At 33.7% G+C, this 18,069-nt stretch overlaps 1 protein-coding gene across 3 annotated transcripts in view; it reads right to left on the reverse strand.

Moving 5' to 3' along the window:
* Positions 1–18,069, reverse strand: part of SIPA1L2 (signal induced proliferation associated 1 like 2) — a 138,902-nt gene that overhangs the window by 54,436 nt on the left and 66,397 nt on the right. For all 3 annotated transcript variants that reach the window (XM_042811139.1, XM_042811135.1, XM_042811126.1), the window contains exons 6-9: positions 12,886–13,060; positions 10,149–10,252; positions 4,080–4,237; positions 2,038–2,614 (exon numbers count right to left, since the gene is read on the reverse strand). In XM_042811139.1, coding sequence (XP_042667073.1) covers positions 2,038–2,614; positions 4,080–4,237; positions 10,149–10,252; positions 12,886–13,060 — 1,014 coding nt within the window. The remainder of the gene's footprint in view (positions 1–2,037; positions 2,615–4,079; positions 4,238–10,148; positions 10,253–12,885; positions 13,061–18,069) is intronic.

Raw genomic sequence — 18,069 nt, forward strand, 5'->3', positions numbered from 1 at the left:
CAGAACTCATTCTTTTGGTTCAACCTGAAATCACAGACCACAGCTTTTCACTTCTTTGCTTAATACAGGTATTCAGAGAGACATCCTATTCATTTTGATAATTCAAAGTCAGACAATAAAGTTAATTCTTTGACAATCTCAGTTTTTAAAACCACTGAATGAAACACGCTACGCTTAAGAAATGTTTGTACTGGGGCCTGGAAAGATTTAATCATCCAGTCAGTGGAGCTTGCTAATTTGTCACAGTGAAAGCTTTCAAGTTTAGCACAGTTGTCAACCTCAGATGTGTTCTGAGTCAATTAGAAGGGTTTTAAAGTATATATATATACACATATATATATATATATGTGAAGCACTGAATCAGTTTTAAATGCATTTTTAGTGGTTTTAAGTGCCATCTCAAATTCTATACAAAAATATAGATAAGGAACATTCAACATCATAAAATGACTAACTGATTATACAACGCAGCTTTCAAAATAAAGGAATTGGCAGAGGAAAAAAAAAATATGATGTAAGAAAAGAAGATGAAAAGCATTTTTAAAAATTGTATGACAGTTATCTTTTTAAGCAAGAGAAAGTTGGAAAGGTAGTAGTGAAAAGAGAAGGCAGCCAGGGTTCATTAGAATAGTTATCTGAAAATAACATTCAGATTATTTTCGCAATAACTGATGCAAAATTTTGAGGCTTAAAGGCTATACGGCAAATCTTGTCATAAAGAGGAAGTATTCAAGTCAATTAAGCAATATTATTGTGACAGATGCTTACTTCCTCATAAAACAGAAAACCATTCAAATTAAAAGCTGAAGCTGTGGCGACGATCATCTGTGTTATCATAGCATATAGATTATCATTTTGTATTCAATTACTTCATTTTACAGATCTACCCTCAGAAGCTGGCATGTTTGCGTATTTTGTAAAACCAAAGAAATGAAGAACAGCAAAGAAAGTTGTTACAACTGTTGACAGCAGAAGTTTTCATTAGAAATCTGAACCATTTTCCCACCTGTGTTAAGTAAGTGAAAAGTTATATTATCCATTGTGGAATATATAATAGCAGGGGACTAAGCATACGCTAATTTTCAGAAGGAAAATATCTGTGCAAGGAAAGTGAAGCTGAATGCCCCAGTGAAAACAATAATAGCAAGAAAAGGAGTCCAAAGGCCTCCATCATTGAAAAAAAAAAAAAAAAAAAGATGATTATTTAGAGTAGAATATCATGCAATGCTACATGTGAATGTAGAACGAGAGAAGCCCTGAAACATCAGCTGCAATCCAGCATGAAGAGGGTAAGCATAACAATTCCTGTTCAGTACAAGGCTTTTTAATATAAAAAAAGCTAACACCATATATAGGGCACTTAATTTAAGATCAAAGGGGCAAAAAGTGTAACCACATGGAGGAGATGTATCAGCGGTTTTACTTTGGAGCTCCTGTCAGTCCTTTCACACTAACTGGAATAGGTACAGGACAGTTAACTAAGGGTCGTAAGTACGTGAAAATCTTTATCCAGTCAGGTGTAAAAACTGGCATTGTTAGGTCTAGTTTTCTTCACTCCCTGCAGTTGTTCAGTATAAAAAAAAGCAAATCTGCAGAACTTACACAACTTTTTCTGCTAAGATTCACAGTTTGTTTTTTTGTTTTTTCAATAGCAAATTCAAGTGAGAATATTTTATACACTTGAGATTTTGTGTATTTTTAATTTAAGGTATATTTCTACCTAAAAAGGTGTGAGTCGAGAATAGGCTACAGCAAGGGAAGGCAAAAAGTTAGCCTTTCGGTACTGATTTCAATATTGAAACCATCCATAGCCTCAAGAAGTCTATCAAATTACTGGTATTTGTTTTCTCATCCCTGAAAATGGTTTGATAACTTATCTCATATGCTGTATGAGGATTACTTTTCGTAATGCTCTCTGAAGACTGAAAATGGTACTGAAGTACAAACAGAGGACGTTTTTAATTATATCTCAAAGGAGCTGTAAAGAAGCAACTCTTCATAAAAATTTTGGTATTCCAGTTTAGTAATTGTACTTACTTCAAGTCTTTGAACAATTTCTCTGATGTCTTCAGCACAGTTATCCGCTGCAGACAGAAGAATACATTCGCCTCTTTCGTAAAATATTTTGATGCTCATTAATCCAGATGTCCATCCAATAACATCCCTGCAGGAGCAGTTAAACACAACGTTTTTGGATTCCTTTTCAATCAGCATGATAAATTCATTGGAGATTCCAAGGAGACATTCAATGTCAGAAGACTGGCCAAAATCTCGTGCAATCACATTCCACATAATTGCTCCAACACTGAATAAATGGGCATCTTTCCTTGGTTTCACTTTCTCCTTTTTTTTTGCTCCTAAAGTAATAAAGCTAAACTTTGCTGAAGTATCCACTGTAGCTGTGGTAACAAAGTTTTCTGCCAGATCTTTCAAGTATTCTTGACGTGTCCTTGTGGCCATGGCTCGAAACTTTTCCGACTTATGTGCTGCATTTTCAGCATTAATAACTTTGGCTAAAAGAAAGTCCCTAAAGACTGCTGATTTAGGAAAAGTTACTCCTTTGGGAATGGGTGGACCAAATGGAGGTACATCTTTTGATCTTGAAACACCAACACTAAAAATAGAAAAAATGCAATGGTCAATTCCGTTAAAAAAAAAAAACGACACAACAACAAAACATCAGAAAACAAGCAGTTATCTATGCAGACCAGTTACAACGATAAGTTTAGTTTTAAAATGTAAATGTTCAGATATTTTAGACACAAAGAAAACTTATTCAGCAATTTGTTTTAAAAATGTTTTTTCTTTCTAAATAAATGACATAGTGAATGTATCCTTATAACACAATGATTATCGAGGATGAATTCTTAGGGTGTCACTGACTCCCTTCGTTAATGGAATAAATTTATAAATTCTTTGCAAGATATAAATGAGATCTAAGCATTTTTTAAAATGATATTTTATTTAAAAAAATCACTTTCAGTTTTCATGTAATTTCATTAGATCTAAGAATAATATAAATGTAAATAAAGTTGATATGAATCTTCAGACATCTTGCAATGCTAAGATGTGAAGACAGAAAAGGTATCAGTGTCAAACTGTCTATAATGGAAGCACTGCCACTACTAAATTCATAACATTTCTTAATATCTACAATATTTCATAGAGAAACTTTACAGAAAAATGTAAAGGAAATAAAAACATTTTTCTCATTGATACTCTAACTACAATTGGTAGCTTGGAAAGGTATTTAATCCATAAAAGAATTTCAAAGTAGCATGCAAACTACATACAACTACTACGAGATTGACTGAAATGCAGGCCACGTTTGCCACCATTTAGTAACAATAAAAATGAACTTATGAAATATGACATAAGAGTATGCACAAAAGAGCTACTAAAACAAAATCAAGTTTCTATAACACATCTTCAACAGCAATATGATCCAACCTCATGATGCATTCTGAATTTCATATTAAACAAAATATAAAATTCACAAGTGTTAAATCTGTGCCACTGTCCTTGAAGTCCTTCTCATTCTTTGCACACTTCCCAATCAGTTCAGAAATATGCTTCCTCCTTAGTAAACTTGTTAGAATTTATGATACTGTAATTCAACTGTGACAGTTAAGATTAACTGAAATTTGAAATACTACATTCCCCAAAAGCCCCAATTCAAGTGCTTAGACAAACTCAGGGACTCATATACATTAACAGCATTCTAAAATACCTTATTTTAAACCATTTTCCTACTTCAAGAAAGGAAACATGCAATACAAATTCTGAACTAATTTCTATTGCTATGATTGGAAATCTTACTTTCAGCAACCTGTCATAGCCCCTTTTTGTGTTCATAAATCAAAATGCAGAGCTCTGCAAAAGTCATTTAAATCTTACAGACTGTGCATTGTGATTCTAGATATGTGCAAGGAAGACAATGGTGTTTCAAATTCATGCAAAATGAAGTATAAATCTTAAAACTGTGCACATAATACCTCTAGCATGCATAAAAAGGTTAGAAAGGCCAGTTGCATTGTATTCTTAGAAGCAAACTTAAATACTTATAAAGCTCTACTCACCTATAGCACACATTTTCAGTGCAAGGATTATGCACTTTGACTATGACAAATACATGTTGAAAGTGGGAACGAATATTTTTTGGAGTAAAAGGAAGTGCTCCTGGCTCTTGGAAGACAATGGTAACTATATCATTTCCTATATGCCTTTTTCTTAGCAGCTAGACAAGAAACATGCATTGAAAAATTAGTTAAATTAAATAAATCACAATTTCTTCATTTTAGCAAACAAAAAATAAATGATTTTTTTTTTTCAGAAATAAACTTTCAAGTTATGATATTTTGGATGCTGGAAATAAAGGATATCAAGCTGAACTGTAAAAAGACAGGAAAAACACCACAACTGGACTAAGTTCACAAAAATACTAATGAGTTTTTCCACATCCCCACACTAGTTCTGCATAGTTTCAGCTCACTTCTCTCTTATTCTACAAGAAAAAAATTATCTTATTTCAGTGTATCAGAACATTAATTAAAATCACTTCCCCTTCTACAGCATAATATCTGTCTTAATACAAAAAACATTTGATTGTATTTCTCAATGCAATTTCCTCTTCCATATTGCATTTTTATTTAGTATCATCCTTAATGTGATCATCTTAACTTTTATTTTAATAGATTATCATGAGTATCATCACAATCTATACATAGCTGCATACTTCAAGAGAGCCAAGACAAAATATTCATGGAGAAACAACAGCTACTAGAAACTGTATTATTTTAAGCAAGACTTCTGATGAAACTTTAAAACATATATCAGAAAATAGCATTTGATTAAGTCATGTGACTTGATCATCTTATCAGATTTGAGATCAAAGTGAATGTAACTGCCTATTTGAACCAGTTACAATGTGCATCCTTTTGCACACAAATTATACTATAAACTCACCATGTGGAACTTATCACAGAAATAAATGCATCAGGTAAATCTTAATTTGCTGAGCTAGTGAACCATATATTTAGATCACAGTAGTGAAACAGAAGTTCATATTAAAGAGATTATTATTATCTCACAGGTTGGAATTTACACTGCAGTAAAGTTTCTAGGACACTTTCCAATTACAAGGTACAAGGTGATTCATTACTGTTTTGGTTATGTAACTGCATCTGACCATTTACTCTTTCTTGCCATGGAAAATGCCTCATGCTTCTGCCTATACTTTTCCACAGACAAAATTACAGAAAAAATAGAAAACCATAACCTTTCAAAAATTGTATTTATTTCTCAAGGCAATCACTGCTTGCAAGTATATTTTCTGCTTTTGTAGAACTCTAAGAGATTCTGCTTGCTGCCACAGGTTACTTAAGCAAGTTCCTTACTAAGAGGCAAGTTTTAGAAATGTTTGAAATTGTACTATAAAAAAAGTCCTTTACACAACAATGGCCGTTCACACATCCTATGTCTTGGCTATTATTTCAAGAGCTTAAAACAGTAAGAGACACAAAAACTGTAAATATGAAGTCATCATTTTTAAGAACCTTACCAAGTTTGCTGAGATCTTAGTGACTTCTTCAACATTTTAAAATAAAATCAGCATATCACTATTATAAATAACTGTCATGCATAAGTGGTCAGTGAACGTTAACACAATGCAAAGCGCAGTCACATGTCTGTCCACAGAGAGTCAAAATGCAAGGACGTAGAAAGGGAAGAGAAAAATTGGGGTGATCTGGAACATGGAAAGAAGTGCTCTGGATAGGATAAAGGAACAGGAAAATAAAGTACTGAATGGAGGAGGAGGAGGGAACACATACTTCCCCGAAAAATGTGAATTAAGGATAGCATACTGAAAATGAAAGAGGAATTGAAAGAAACTGGAACTAAGCAAGAAGAATTGTAAGAAACTCTCTAGTTTCTATTCTGTAACTTGTATATCCCTCCCAACTTTCACATCCTTCCCCAAGCCCCCGGTTCTCAGTTTCTGCTTCCTCTCCCATTTTGAGGTCTGCTCAGGTGTTGTTTTCTTTCCTTTTCCTCACCCCCTCACCCTTCTGCCTTTCTAACATACTCTAAAGATTCTCATGCCAATGCAGAGCACAGTAGGAACTCTCAACAGGGTACACGGGTCACAGAGAATTACTTACAGTAAGGAGATACCAAACACTCTGACATCATTCCAGTATCAAAATAAACTGGCATGGTAGAATTTAAAAATGAACCCAGTCAAGTACGATAGGCAGCCAACAGGAAACCAGCGAAATTTTATTTGGGAATGCAAGACACACAAAGGGGAGTCCAGTAAGGAAAATATGTTAGAAAAGCAGAATCCATTTGATTAAAAGTACTTATACCAAATAATAATTACACTAACTTTGAGATTTTTACTAGAATACACAATTCTTAATTTTCAGCTATGTATCTCTGAAGCAAAGTATTAGCTGTCATACAACTTAGGACATTTACAGGCTATATACAGCCATAAGTATCTATCCAGTTATGCAGAATTTTATCTACCTCATCAAACTGAGAAACAACAATGTATTCTTGTTGTAGTTGCAGTGAAAAAATACTCTCTTCATTAAATTAAATTCCAAAAATAAAAAAAAAAAAAAAAAAAAACACCACAAAATTTAATTTAGCACATTTCTAAAATAAATGGCTTTAAAAAATATTAATTTCAATCTGTCATTAATCTGCACCAAAACCAGAAAAAATATCAAAAGATATTTCATCAGATCTGGTAAAAATTAGTTTGACATAAGCATATGTGTGGTTATCTCAAATGTTTCAGCAGTAGGTTAAATTCAAAAAGTTCATTTCACTCTTGCATATCTGTTTCAAGTTTTCATTAAACCTGGTGAAAACTGAATTGATTTAGATTACTCAGCTCTTACTATGTGTACATAGGCAGACTGCGAATATGTGAATGGGAAAAATGCAAAGGAATGATTTGGAAAGGGACTTTGCAAAGGTAAAGTCTAAAGGAGATGGCCTTAAACCATGACTTGAAGAAAAGGCCACTGAAGGAAAAGGAACTAGCCACACCAGGGCTGGCATTCTTTTCTGTCCTAGGGAAGGAGCAGCTGACCTGGAAGTTCTCAGCCTATATTGCAGCCAAAGTGAATATTACCTTGGTTTTTGGTTCTCCTGCTGGCTCTAAAACTAGAGGGATGTCCTGATCAGTGACCAAGCAGGGCGTAGTTATGTCCTGGAAGAAGCAACAAACAGTTCTGGTGTGGCCTGGTTTTGGCTCACAGGTATTTGGAATCTAAGAAAAGTTCAGTGCTTGTTCTTCAAAGGTCTTATTTCTAGATGATGAGGAGTAATCCAGTATTTTGTTCAGTCATTGTCAAACAAAGGATATAGGGAGAGGGTGTGATAACCTCATTGCCAGTAAATATACAATATGCTAATAAAAAGTAACTATTGAATGGAGGACTTCATTACTAATAGAATCCAAAAGGAAAATTACCATAATCCCTAAAAAATTCCCCTTTTTTGGCTACGTAGAATTAGTGTGATGACTCCTGAAGAGACGAACAACATCTGCATTCCACATCACCTGTAAGTGTCTCTCTGTTCTGTTTCGAGCACAACTGACGTAACTGCATTTGTGGTCTTCAGCATCTAAAACGTCTCAAGGAAAAAGACCTAATCCAATTTTAACTTAGTTTGTGAAAGCTAGGTTAAAATCCTTGATAATTTTTTTCACAGTATTCATTTTGGTGATAGAAGAAAATTTAATAATGATCGCAGATACTTTTTGAACATTAAGGCTGGCTAAATTCTGGTCATTTGGGTGAACTTGTTGTCACACTTCATTAAGACAGTGTCAGTGCTGCGCAAATAGTACTAGATCCCAGCACCTAAAAATAAAGTGGGGGTGAGGTGTCTTCAGATAGACATGGTATTAAACTTGGAAAACTGACGCATTATTTTGATCCCAAGAAAGCAATGAATAAACAACATGATGCTTCTACTAAATACTGAACCTGTTAAAGTGACAATGAGTGCTTACTAAAACACTGTGGGAAAGGAGTGTTTATTGCTGGGGAAAACCATGGAGTTAAAAGGCTGTTATTTACAACAACTGGCACCTGTCGATAAAGAGACACTTAAGGAAATGACAAGAATGTAAGGAAAGTAGAAGAAGAAGTGAAAGGACAGGAATAGGGAGTGGCTGAGCAGAACAGCAGTACAGCTGTACAAACTGCAAACAATAGTGAAAATGAGCGGACCAAGTCAAAGGATATCCTTTCCTCACAAACAAGGGAAAGTAATGAAAGATGATAAAAGTAGTAAACTCCAAATAAGGTCATATTTACTGTCAGTGCCTGTGATTAACTATGAAAACATTTATTTTTTTTCTTTAAGGCAAGCTCATTCAGTGCATTATATCATAATAAAATGTACAGTTTTTCCAATTTACATGTACTTTTTCCAGGTCAACATATTCAGAATTTTTCTATTACAGTTTCTTCATCTGTGCCTTGCTAACTTGTAAAGCTCTTGCAAATACATTTTATATATATACTAATAAACTGAAATATAACAATGTTTTTGGAGTGTTTCAGGATTTCAGAACCTCGGCCTTGAAGTTATTACTGAAAATGTACAGTACCGTAGGAAAACTTGGGCTATTTAACAAAAACAAAACAGCCAAGTATTCTTGCGTGCAAACCAAAGCAAACACTTCAAATGAGAGTTAAACCATTATGACAAATTACAGAAGCAACAATTCCTAGTGTGCTTACTAAATTAATCCTGTATGGTAATTAAAAATTCAGAGAAGTGAAGATATTGATAACAATTTGTTACCTTGATTACTAGCTACTGTCACAGCTGTGTGTGTGAAGCAGGAGAACATTCTGCCCTCTAAAAGGCACACACTTTCATATATTATTTGTCTAAACATTCATGTTATTCACGTGATTGAGAATTTTTATATTTTTATGCCTAATTTAGTTTCTTTACACCACATCCTAATTCTGTGTCATACAGTAAAATTCACAGTTGTCTTAACTGTTTAGATGAAACTGTTCTTTAAAGAGTTCTGAGTTAAGAGAACTGACTACCTGAGTCACGTTACATGCCTCCATTGCAAACTTCATTTACCCTATATTAAGAATTTTTATTTTTTTTCTTGTATCTTTTTGTTGCTGCCTTGATACATCTCTTTCCTTCCACAAGTCCTATTGACGGGGCAAGACACTTAAGGTCAAATCATATGGTTTAACAATAACTAACCCAACTTCTGCACACTGTTCACAAAGAAAACTGAGATAGCATCTTCATTTCATGACTACCCTCCAAAATAACCCAAGTCTTTATATCTCGCACCAGAGGGAGATAATATTCTATAAATAAATACAATATTTATTTCTGCAGAGTTAAAGAAATGTAGACTAGTAGTGTAGAAAGTCAGAAACTATCAGTAGTCTGAGCAGTAATTCTGCTGTTAAGTTATGATGTTGATATATTATACCAAATGTGCTTGTAGTTTTTCAGTTGGTTATAAGAAATATCTGAGACAGGCAAGACAGAATAACCTTATTGGTGCACACTTTGCTTGCTGTGCTATTGTTTAGCCATCCTTAATGCTTTAAAGATATTTTGAAAATCAGGTAAGCAAAGAGAATTATCAGAAATAAGTACACGGCAGTTTTCTGACTTCACAAGCAGACCCATTGAAGGATACAATTAGACACTGAATATTAAGCTGTTGCATCAATAAACGTTTTAAGATCTGCAGCATGAAGTAGAGTCATTTAGAAATCTTATCACATGCACATTTTTTACCATAAGACTGTTTTCAAGCTTTATTCCAGGCAACATTTAAAACATATGTAAGATATAAACCAACTCCAAATTGAAAATAACTGATAGACCATGGGCAACTATACTGTGTAATAGCACTGTGAAAAGTAAATATAGAATCAATAAAGTATAAAGATATTACAAACATCATTTGATTAAGAAAAAAAAGCAAAAAACCAACATAATCACAAGATTATGAGACACACTTCGTATAAAAACAATTCAGCTCAATTAAAATAAGTACTGTTTGAGAAACAGTAACTCTGTGTTAATATCTATAAAATAAAATTATACAAAAATGGTAAATAACATACCTGTTGCCTGTTACTGGGCATGTATGGAAGCATTGTTGATACATGAAACATTAACTCATAATCTTTGTAAGTAGTATAGAGGGAATGAGTTCCTGTTGAATCAGCTGAAAATGAATTTAATCATAAGAAGGTCAGTAAAATAGAACATTCATATGACTTTTCTTGGACACCACTCTTTACATGCTGTGATTTAAATCCATTAATTTAATTTAAAACTTTTTTCAATAGAATAAAAACAGTTTGTATCAGCTAAAAATCTGTTCTGTAACTTCATATTATGACAGACAGATTCTGCAAGAAGTTACTCTTAGGGATTGCTGCCTAGGGGATGAACAAATTTTGTATAAGACAGTACTGTAAGATTTTAATATTTCATGGGATAAATAAACAAATGATTTAGTTTTGTATTATATACATATATTATTATTATTATTTAAAATCTTAATAAAGACAACCTACTAATCCCATTCTTTACCAAAAATAAAGTACTGGCAATGACACTTCAAATCTCACAGTAAAACACATACTGCAGATCAGACATTTTAAGATCACAGAATTTGTACATAAAACGTTGTACAATGATGTAAAGATAATTTTGTTGGGAATTTTCAGAGTTTTAAAAATTATTGAAATACACTTCATATCAGATATGACTTTTTATTAGATAGTTTAGAAATACAGTTCACATTTCAGAACGTTTACAGCAAATTAGATGGGATTTACTTCGCAATCAGAAATTAATCGCTGTTATTCACTTTGATGTCTGGATTACTTAGGTATGACTAATTACCTTCAAAGAAAGAGCTTGGGAACTCTACTCTGCCAAGGCAGTTTTCAATTTTTCTTCATTTTTTCAATGTTCACCTATTTCTTTTACACAATTTTACATCTTTCATAAGCAATAAGTAATAAGCATTCTCTAGCATTCTTTTACATAGTGTTTATTTAGAAAACAAATATTATTTATTTAGAAAACAGTGACCATATGTTATAATTGTTTATGAATACTTATAGATATTTAAAGGGTAGGTGGGGGGGTAGACTCCTTTGGTGCTGCCCAGCACCAGGACAAGGAGCAATGGACACAAACTGGACCCATAGGCAATTCTAAACCCATCTGGATGCTTTCTCAAGCAATCTGCTGTAGGGAACCTGCTGTAACATACACCTAAGTGTACCATTCAGCAGTAACTACACTGTATATCTGTAGTCCTAAATTTGAAAGCATTTAAGTGTGTTTATAGTTTTGAATACATTCACATTACAATTGGCTTAATCAATTACGTGTGCACAAATTAAGTTCATTTACACAATATGAATTAGTTTGATAACAAATAGGGAGCATAATTTCCACTTAAGTTTCTTATTTAGATTTTATTTTACAAAGTAGCCATTATTGCATTCCTCTATTGTAAAATCCTTAATGAAATTAATTTCATTATAAACTTTGTGTCATTTTAGACAGGCAGAGTTTGGAAGATGTAGAAAGGGGAAATCAGCTAAATCTTACAACATAAATATCTGCTTAAACTACTCTGAGCGTGGCAACTCTAGTCCCTGAATCCTTTTACAATTAGATATTAAAGAGGGACAAAGCATCTTGAAAATAATCCCTTTTAAATACTAATTATAGAAAAGCAGATTGTTTAACTTAAAAAAAAAAAAGTTTCTTATACAACATCCTACTTAATCAAGAGATTTAAATTTAGTACTTTGACTTTGCAAATAAGCAAGAAAGTTTCTTTTGAAATTCAGTCCTTTATATTAAGTAAGCTGGAATTTTCTAACTCAGCAGATGCTCAACTGAACATTTCTTAAGTACCTCTCTGTCTGAATTTACAGAATGGCTGCTACTATAAACTTTTCTCTGCTAACAGTTTTAGCAAACAGCATACCTGGACTATGTTTTTCTGCACCTTGTTCTTTTCTGAATACTTATTTCACAAATTTTGGGGGCAAAAAAACCAGCTAAATTTCTTTGAGTAATGAAGCACATCTGCTTTTGTGCAGAAAAGCATTTTTACCAAATGAAATAACACTACTGGTCTTAAATAACTTCATATAGATGAGAATTGCAGCTAGATTATCCTAAGAACCAGATTAGATCAGGTACACAGTGGTAGGAAGAACAAAGAAACGTGGAACTTATCTATTCCTAGATCTCTGTGATCATCCAAAAGACAAAAGATTCCACACAAGACAAGAAGGTCTTCCCTTAATTTCCTTTAATAATATCTTTCTCAGTTTCCTTTTTGGCAGCTTATCTTTAACAGTTTAAGCAACTTTCCCATTTGATTATAAGGACATGTAGTATACACAGGACAGCAGGATTTAATAGCTTAAAATGATGTACTTGGCTAACTATGTTTCTCTTTTACTACACACCCTCATATAGCATACAAAAACTGATTTTTTTTTTCCAGGATGTAGCTGACAAGCTACAGAAAAGATCACTGCTTATCGTGACCAGTTGACAAAATACCGTTAAAATCACATTAAATTAAAAAAAATGAGTTAAGCTGAAGTTAAGGGCAGTGATGAGCAAAGCTAATAAAGATGTGTGTCACTGTATTGTTAACACTGCAATTCCTATTTTTGCTATACTTCATCTTCCTTGTCTACCGTATAACATTACTAAACAAAATTCAAAGATATGACAATGAAAAGATAAAATGATATTTGCAGAAGATTAACTTGAGAACAGCAGTTCCTACCCTAGATCAGAAACATAACTTACTTTTGTTATCTAGCTGAGCCCTGTATTTACTAAACCCTTTTAGCCGTACTCTCTGGCCCAGCAGATCAAGGAACTCTTCGAAAGCTGGTCCTGCCATCTCATTGTTATACATTTCTTCTTCTGTGCTTTGGCCTGCTTTGCAGTAAAGGATACCAATCTTATGCTGAAAACTTAGCTGAAATAGAAAATAAAACAAAAAAAAAAACAATTACAGAGTAAAGGAAATTAGTATGAATGAAAATTGTAATATTGACATTGTTAATGTCTAGCAGAAAATACTTGAAAATGTAAAACTGTGTGTTCTTATTTGAGAAATGAAGTCACCATATAAAGCAAAAAGCAAACAAATATACTGAAAGAAAACCAGATTGTCACTTTTCAAACAGCTAAAAACAGTGCAAGACAACTTTTGTCTTACTGATGTATTGAAGCAACCTCTACTGCATGTTATAGTATTGGAATTTTAACTGGTAAATTTTGTGTATTTGTCCAAGGTGGGTTTATTTTCCCTTAGTTCTTCTATTTAAGATTCAGCCGAACCATTCCCTATACGTGAACTTTCCCCTCCACAACCTTCTAATTCAGTAATAGCAGCCATTCAGAAAATGTGCTTCTCTCAAGCCAGTACCAAAACAGACTCACAGAACAATAATTTCCATTTTATTGTTCAATAAATCTTGCGTCCACCCCATAAAATTGCCCGTTTAAACAATAACAACAAAATATTCAGTTTCCAAAGGTTCTAACATGTAAATACAAGTTCTATAACAACATACTTCAAGCTAGAAATCAAATAGTAGTTGAAGTTTTCTTAAATCATTCTCAATGGTAGGGTATTAATATAAAAAAAGTTATTTCTTGAGTGGAATATGGTCCCGTTTTCTCAACTTCTATGCATGCTTAAAATGACAAATTGGAAACTCTATGTAGTACTCCTAATATTCTTAACTGACAAACCAGTAGAGCTTCACAAACTGACAGACACCATCCGCTGTCTGTATACACACCACTCAGCTCTCCAGATGTTCAGACCAGATCTAATTAAACTTCAGGATTAGTGTCCGAAACAGGAATTATATTTAGACAGTTTCTCACATTAGATCAAAGGTAACAGGAACGGTCTGCTTCGCCTCAGTCATTTGTAAAACAGTCTATATTGTTAAGTATATTATATTCACAAAAATGCTACTGCTCTCATGTTTTATCACAGCAGTTTCTAGGAAAAGATGTAAAATTAAAACACTAATAGACTGAATCAAGGAAACACACACTGTACAGAAGAAAAAGCATCAAAAATATAATTCCAAACTTCAAACGTTCCTTATCTTTCCTACTTCATGTAAAATGGAGAAATGTTACATTTATTGGAGACTTCTACGCAAGGCAGTCACCAAGCATCAATTAGAACAAACAAAAAAAACCCTACAGTTCCCCAAATCACCCCTGAAGGAGTAGAAACTCTCACTATGCTTTTACTAACCTAATTTTTTGTGCTTCATGATTTTAAAATTGAGGTTCCTTGTGTCCCATGAAATTCAGGGTCTAACTCGACAGCATTCTTGGTTTCATTATTTACCTTCAAGCACAACCAATACACAACCAATAGTAGAATATCCTAAAGATGTCCAAATTAATGTAGGTTACAGACAGAATCACTGACACTATGAATCTCACGCTCCAAAGCTAAATGTATCGAAATGAAGTACTAGGATAGCAGTAGACTATTAAAATCAATAGCAAAACCCTTCAAAACATCAACTAGACTGAAGTTCATTTTGTGTAATGAAATTAAAGTATCAGTGGGACAATTTATTTCCATGTAACCTTGTATAAAATGCCCTACTCTGCAATTTCAGCAGATCTATATACATGTAAAAGCACACTACAGGACTTGATCTACTGGTATGTAACAGACTGTAATAATATACAATGGCAGCCCTTTCCCCTGTCTCACAAGTCCCAGTCCATCCTCTCCATTTGATATATGCTTTTCATAGGGTGAATGTTTAAGTGCTCTCTACATATTCTGACTGAAGGTCATTAACCAGGGATCAGTTAGGAATATAGAATACATACAGGCTCAGTAAGGAAAGGAACGAGGAGTGACACTGCAACAACATTAAGCCTAGACCACACAGAGCACAGATCAACTAGAAACTACCATAGTTTGAAATGAAATGGATCATCACGTAGAAGAAGATTCAGGGGTATGGATGTGTACACTGCTGAAGGTGCCTGAGTTAGACCTCTAATCTCTGGGGAAAGGCAGGGTTAAGATCCCAGTCTGCTCTTGCTATTTCCTCTTGATTGCCATATATATACTATCCATCCAGAATGCCTCCCTGATTGATCTCCACATTGAAAGAGTGCCTGGGGAGAGCTATGTAGCTAATAAAATATTCTGGACTGCATGCCAGGAACTTTTTAGTCAATGTAAAGCTAGCATGAACCCTAAATGGAAGAAAGTGGAAGAACTGCTCATATAAATAAATATAAATCATATAAATCAGATTATAGGAAGCAGTACTGTTACTTGACACTTTTCAGCAGAGAATGAGAGTGCTTGTAGCACATTGCCACCTCTACCCCAGCTCAGTGTCTAATACTTCAATTTAAAAAACAGGGAACTTAAATTAATTTCCTTGACTTTACGATAGTAGTGGCAACAACTAACAGTACAAGTGAATGGCAAGTCAGGGAACCACTTGGGTAAAATATACAGTATAGAAATTTGCAGTGATGCTCCTTCATTCTTTCCCAGATGAGTCATTTTTGAATTAGATACGGAATCTTTGGTATAATTCCAAACAGAAGTGAAGTATCCTTCAAAATGTCCTGTCATTTCATGGTTAAAACACTCTCCTTCAGAAATAGTAAAGACAAAGATTTAAAACCATCCTGCCCATGAAGCACTTAATCCTGGGTATTCAATTCATGGACAAGAATTGCTAATTCTAAGTGATCCTATACAAGGTTGATTCTATCAATACCACTATTCCCTAACAAAACAGCAGCTGGAAACATGCTTGCAATAATCTGAGCCTCCCACCCACACTAGGAGCACTCATGCCCACAAGATTAGTAGATTTAAGCAAAGTAACTCAGCTCAGAATCATTTGGCCTGTGTAGAGGCAGAAATCAAGGTACCTGTAGAAAGTCAATGCCTAAGAAAGAAATACGTAAATGAGCTTTGGGAGTATCTTAAACAGGCGATTCAACTGATGTGAAAATATCAGAATATCAGAAAATTTAAATTGATAAAGTTTGCCAGTATTGGAATGGCATTCCATGCTTACATAAGTATACGTAATTTCAGACATGGTTCTGATCTCATGATTTCTAAACAAGAAATATTGTGTTTAGTGTAATTGAGAGCAATTTAATAACATGTAATCAGAAAATAACGTCTAAATTCATTGACATACTTGAGTGTTTTGTGTGATTTATTAATTGTGCATGGAACTCCTCAAAATGACAACTTCAAGTTAGAATCATTCATTACTGAACCTTGGTGCCTCGTTGTCTTAAACAGCATAGATTCTTTACCACATCAACTTGATGACTTTTACCATGTGGAGATTTCAGAGCTTTTCTGGAAAGGAACCTCAAAAGCAGCTAAATATCTCCACATTCGAAGCTCATATTTTCTTAGGGCTTTTTGTGATCTCAAGCTTTAGTTTGAGAGAGAAGTGAACATTCATAGAGTGATGACTGGTATCAAAATGTATATATACCATAAACCATTAGTAGAAATGTGGAGTGGAATTAAAGAGAAAAGAAATCCTGTCAAGGTTGTAGATAAACTAATGAATTTTCCTGTAAATTTACAGTCAAATCTAACACTGATCAGCACGTGGCAGAATAACTGGGAACTACTTACATTCTCAAATCATGTCAACCATTCACTTTGCATCAACTTTCTACTGTCATTTTAAGGACAATGCTTTAGCCATGCTTTCTCCACAACTCACTTTAGATTTCACTGGAACTACTGATTTCTTTCACTACCTGCTTCATAACACTGAAAGAACTTTCAGTCTGCTGAAGAACTATGCAAACATGTAATAGACTGTTATACAAAATACTTATTATTCTGATGACAGTACTAAATCTCTAGATCACGATTCATATTTTTAAATTCATGATATTTCAGGCACTTGTCACTTTCAGCTACAATGCATAACTTTTTATATTTACTTAATTAATAAACTGAAAGCATAAAGTACATAAGGGGATTAAAAGCATAAATGGATCTCATGCCGGTTCTATGCACAGCTTTCTGCTTATATCTAAGTAATTATCCCATAAGAAGCAGTATATAAAATAATTAACACTACATTTTGCATGGTGACAGTCAATTTAAAAGCAAGACTGAATTTTCAGAACCAAGTACTAAGAATCAGTAGTGCTATTACCACTGTGCCTCAAAATTAAAAGTTGATGTTTAAAACTACACTACCCATTGAAGTTACTGATCTCCATAATTGTTTTTCAGAAATACTTCTCGTGAGTTTGGGAAATATCTCACTGAAGTCAACTAAACAAGTACTCCCTGCTCTCTAGACCATCCAGTGCCTTTAGGAAATGAATATTATTTATTAGATCTAAATCTAAATTCATTCTGGAACTCAAAAAGGAAATCCTGAGAGCAACAGGAGATCAAGAACTCTCATATTCAGAACACAGCGCTACTGATTTCCTTTGTTGTTTTACCAGAAGCACTGACAAAAACAGTAAAAAATATGGACCTTGGACAAAATTAATTTCAAATTAGAAGTTTTCTTCAAAGACTACAGCAAAGAGAAATAATAAAAGATGCACACAAAACCAGCTTAATATTATAAACCAAAAAGAAATACTCCTCATTCTACCTTCACTTTGTCACAGGAAAAGATTGGTAGACACCAATATGTTTGACGCAACCATGTTTGAAACTGAATTAGCATTAAAAAAATTTATACCACTGCTATAATAGAATCCATCAGCTTCAACAGACAGATACTGACTTTTACACAGAACATTACTTTACTTTAAATGTAATGAAACAAGTTTTTAACACTTCAATGAAATCCTTTCGTAAGTTTGTCCTTCCAAATTATTCACAAGCTAAGAATTTACCTACAAGCTTCTAGAGAGGCTGATTCTCTTTATTGAACACAAATTTCATAAGCATAAATTTTCAGG

The sequence above is a fragment of the Centrocercus urophasianus genome, unplaced genomic scaffold, assembly GCF_019232065.1.
Source record: "Centrocercus urophasianus isolate 14NV4802_14NV808 unplaced genomic scaffold, USGS_Curo_1.0 seq_10, whole genome shotgun sequence".
Lineage (NCBI taxonomy): Eukaryota > Metazoa > Chordata > Aves > Galliformes > Phasianidae > Centrocercus > Centrocercus urophasianus.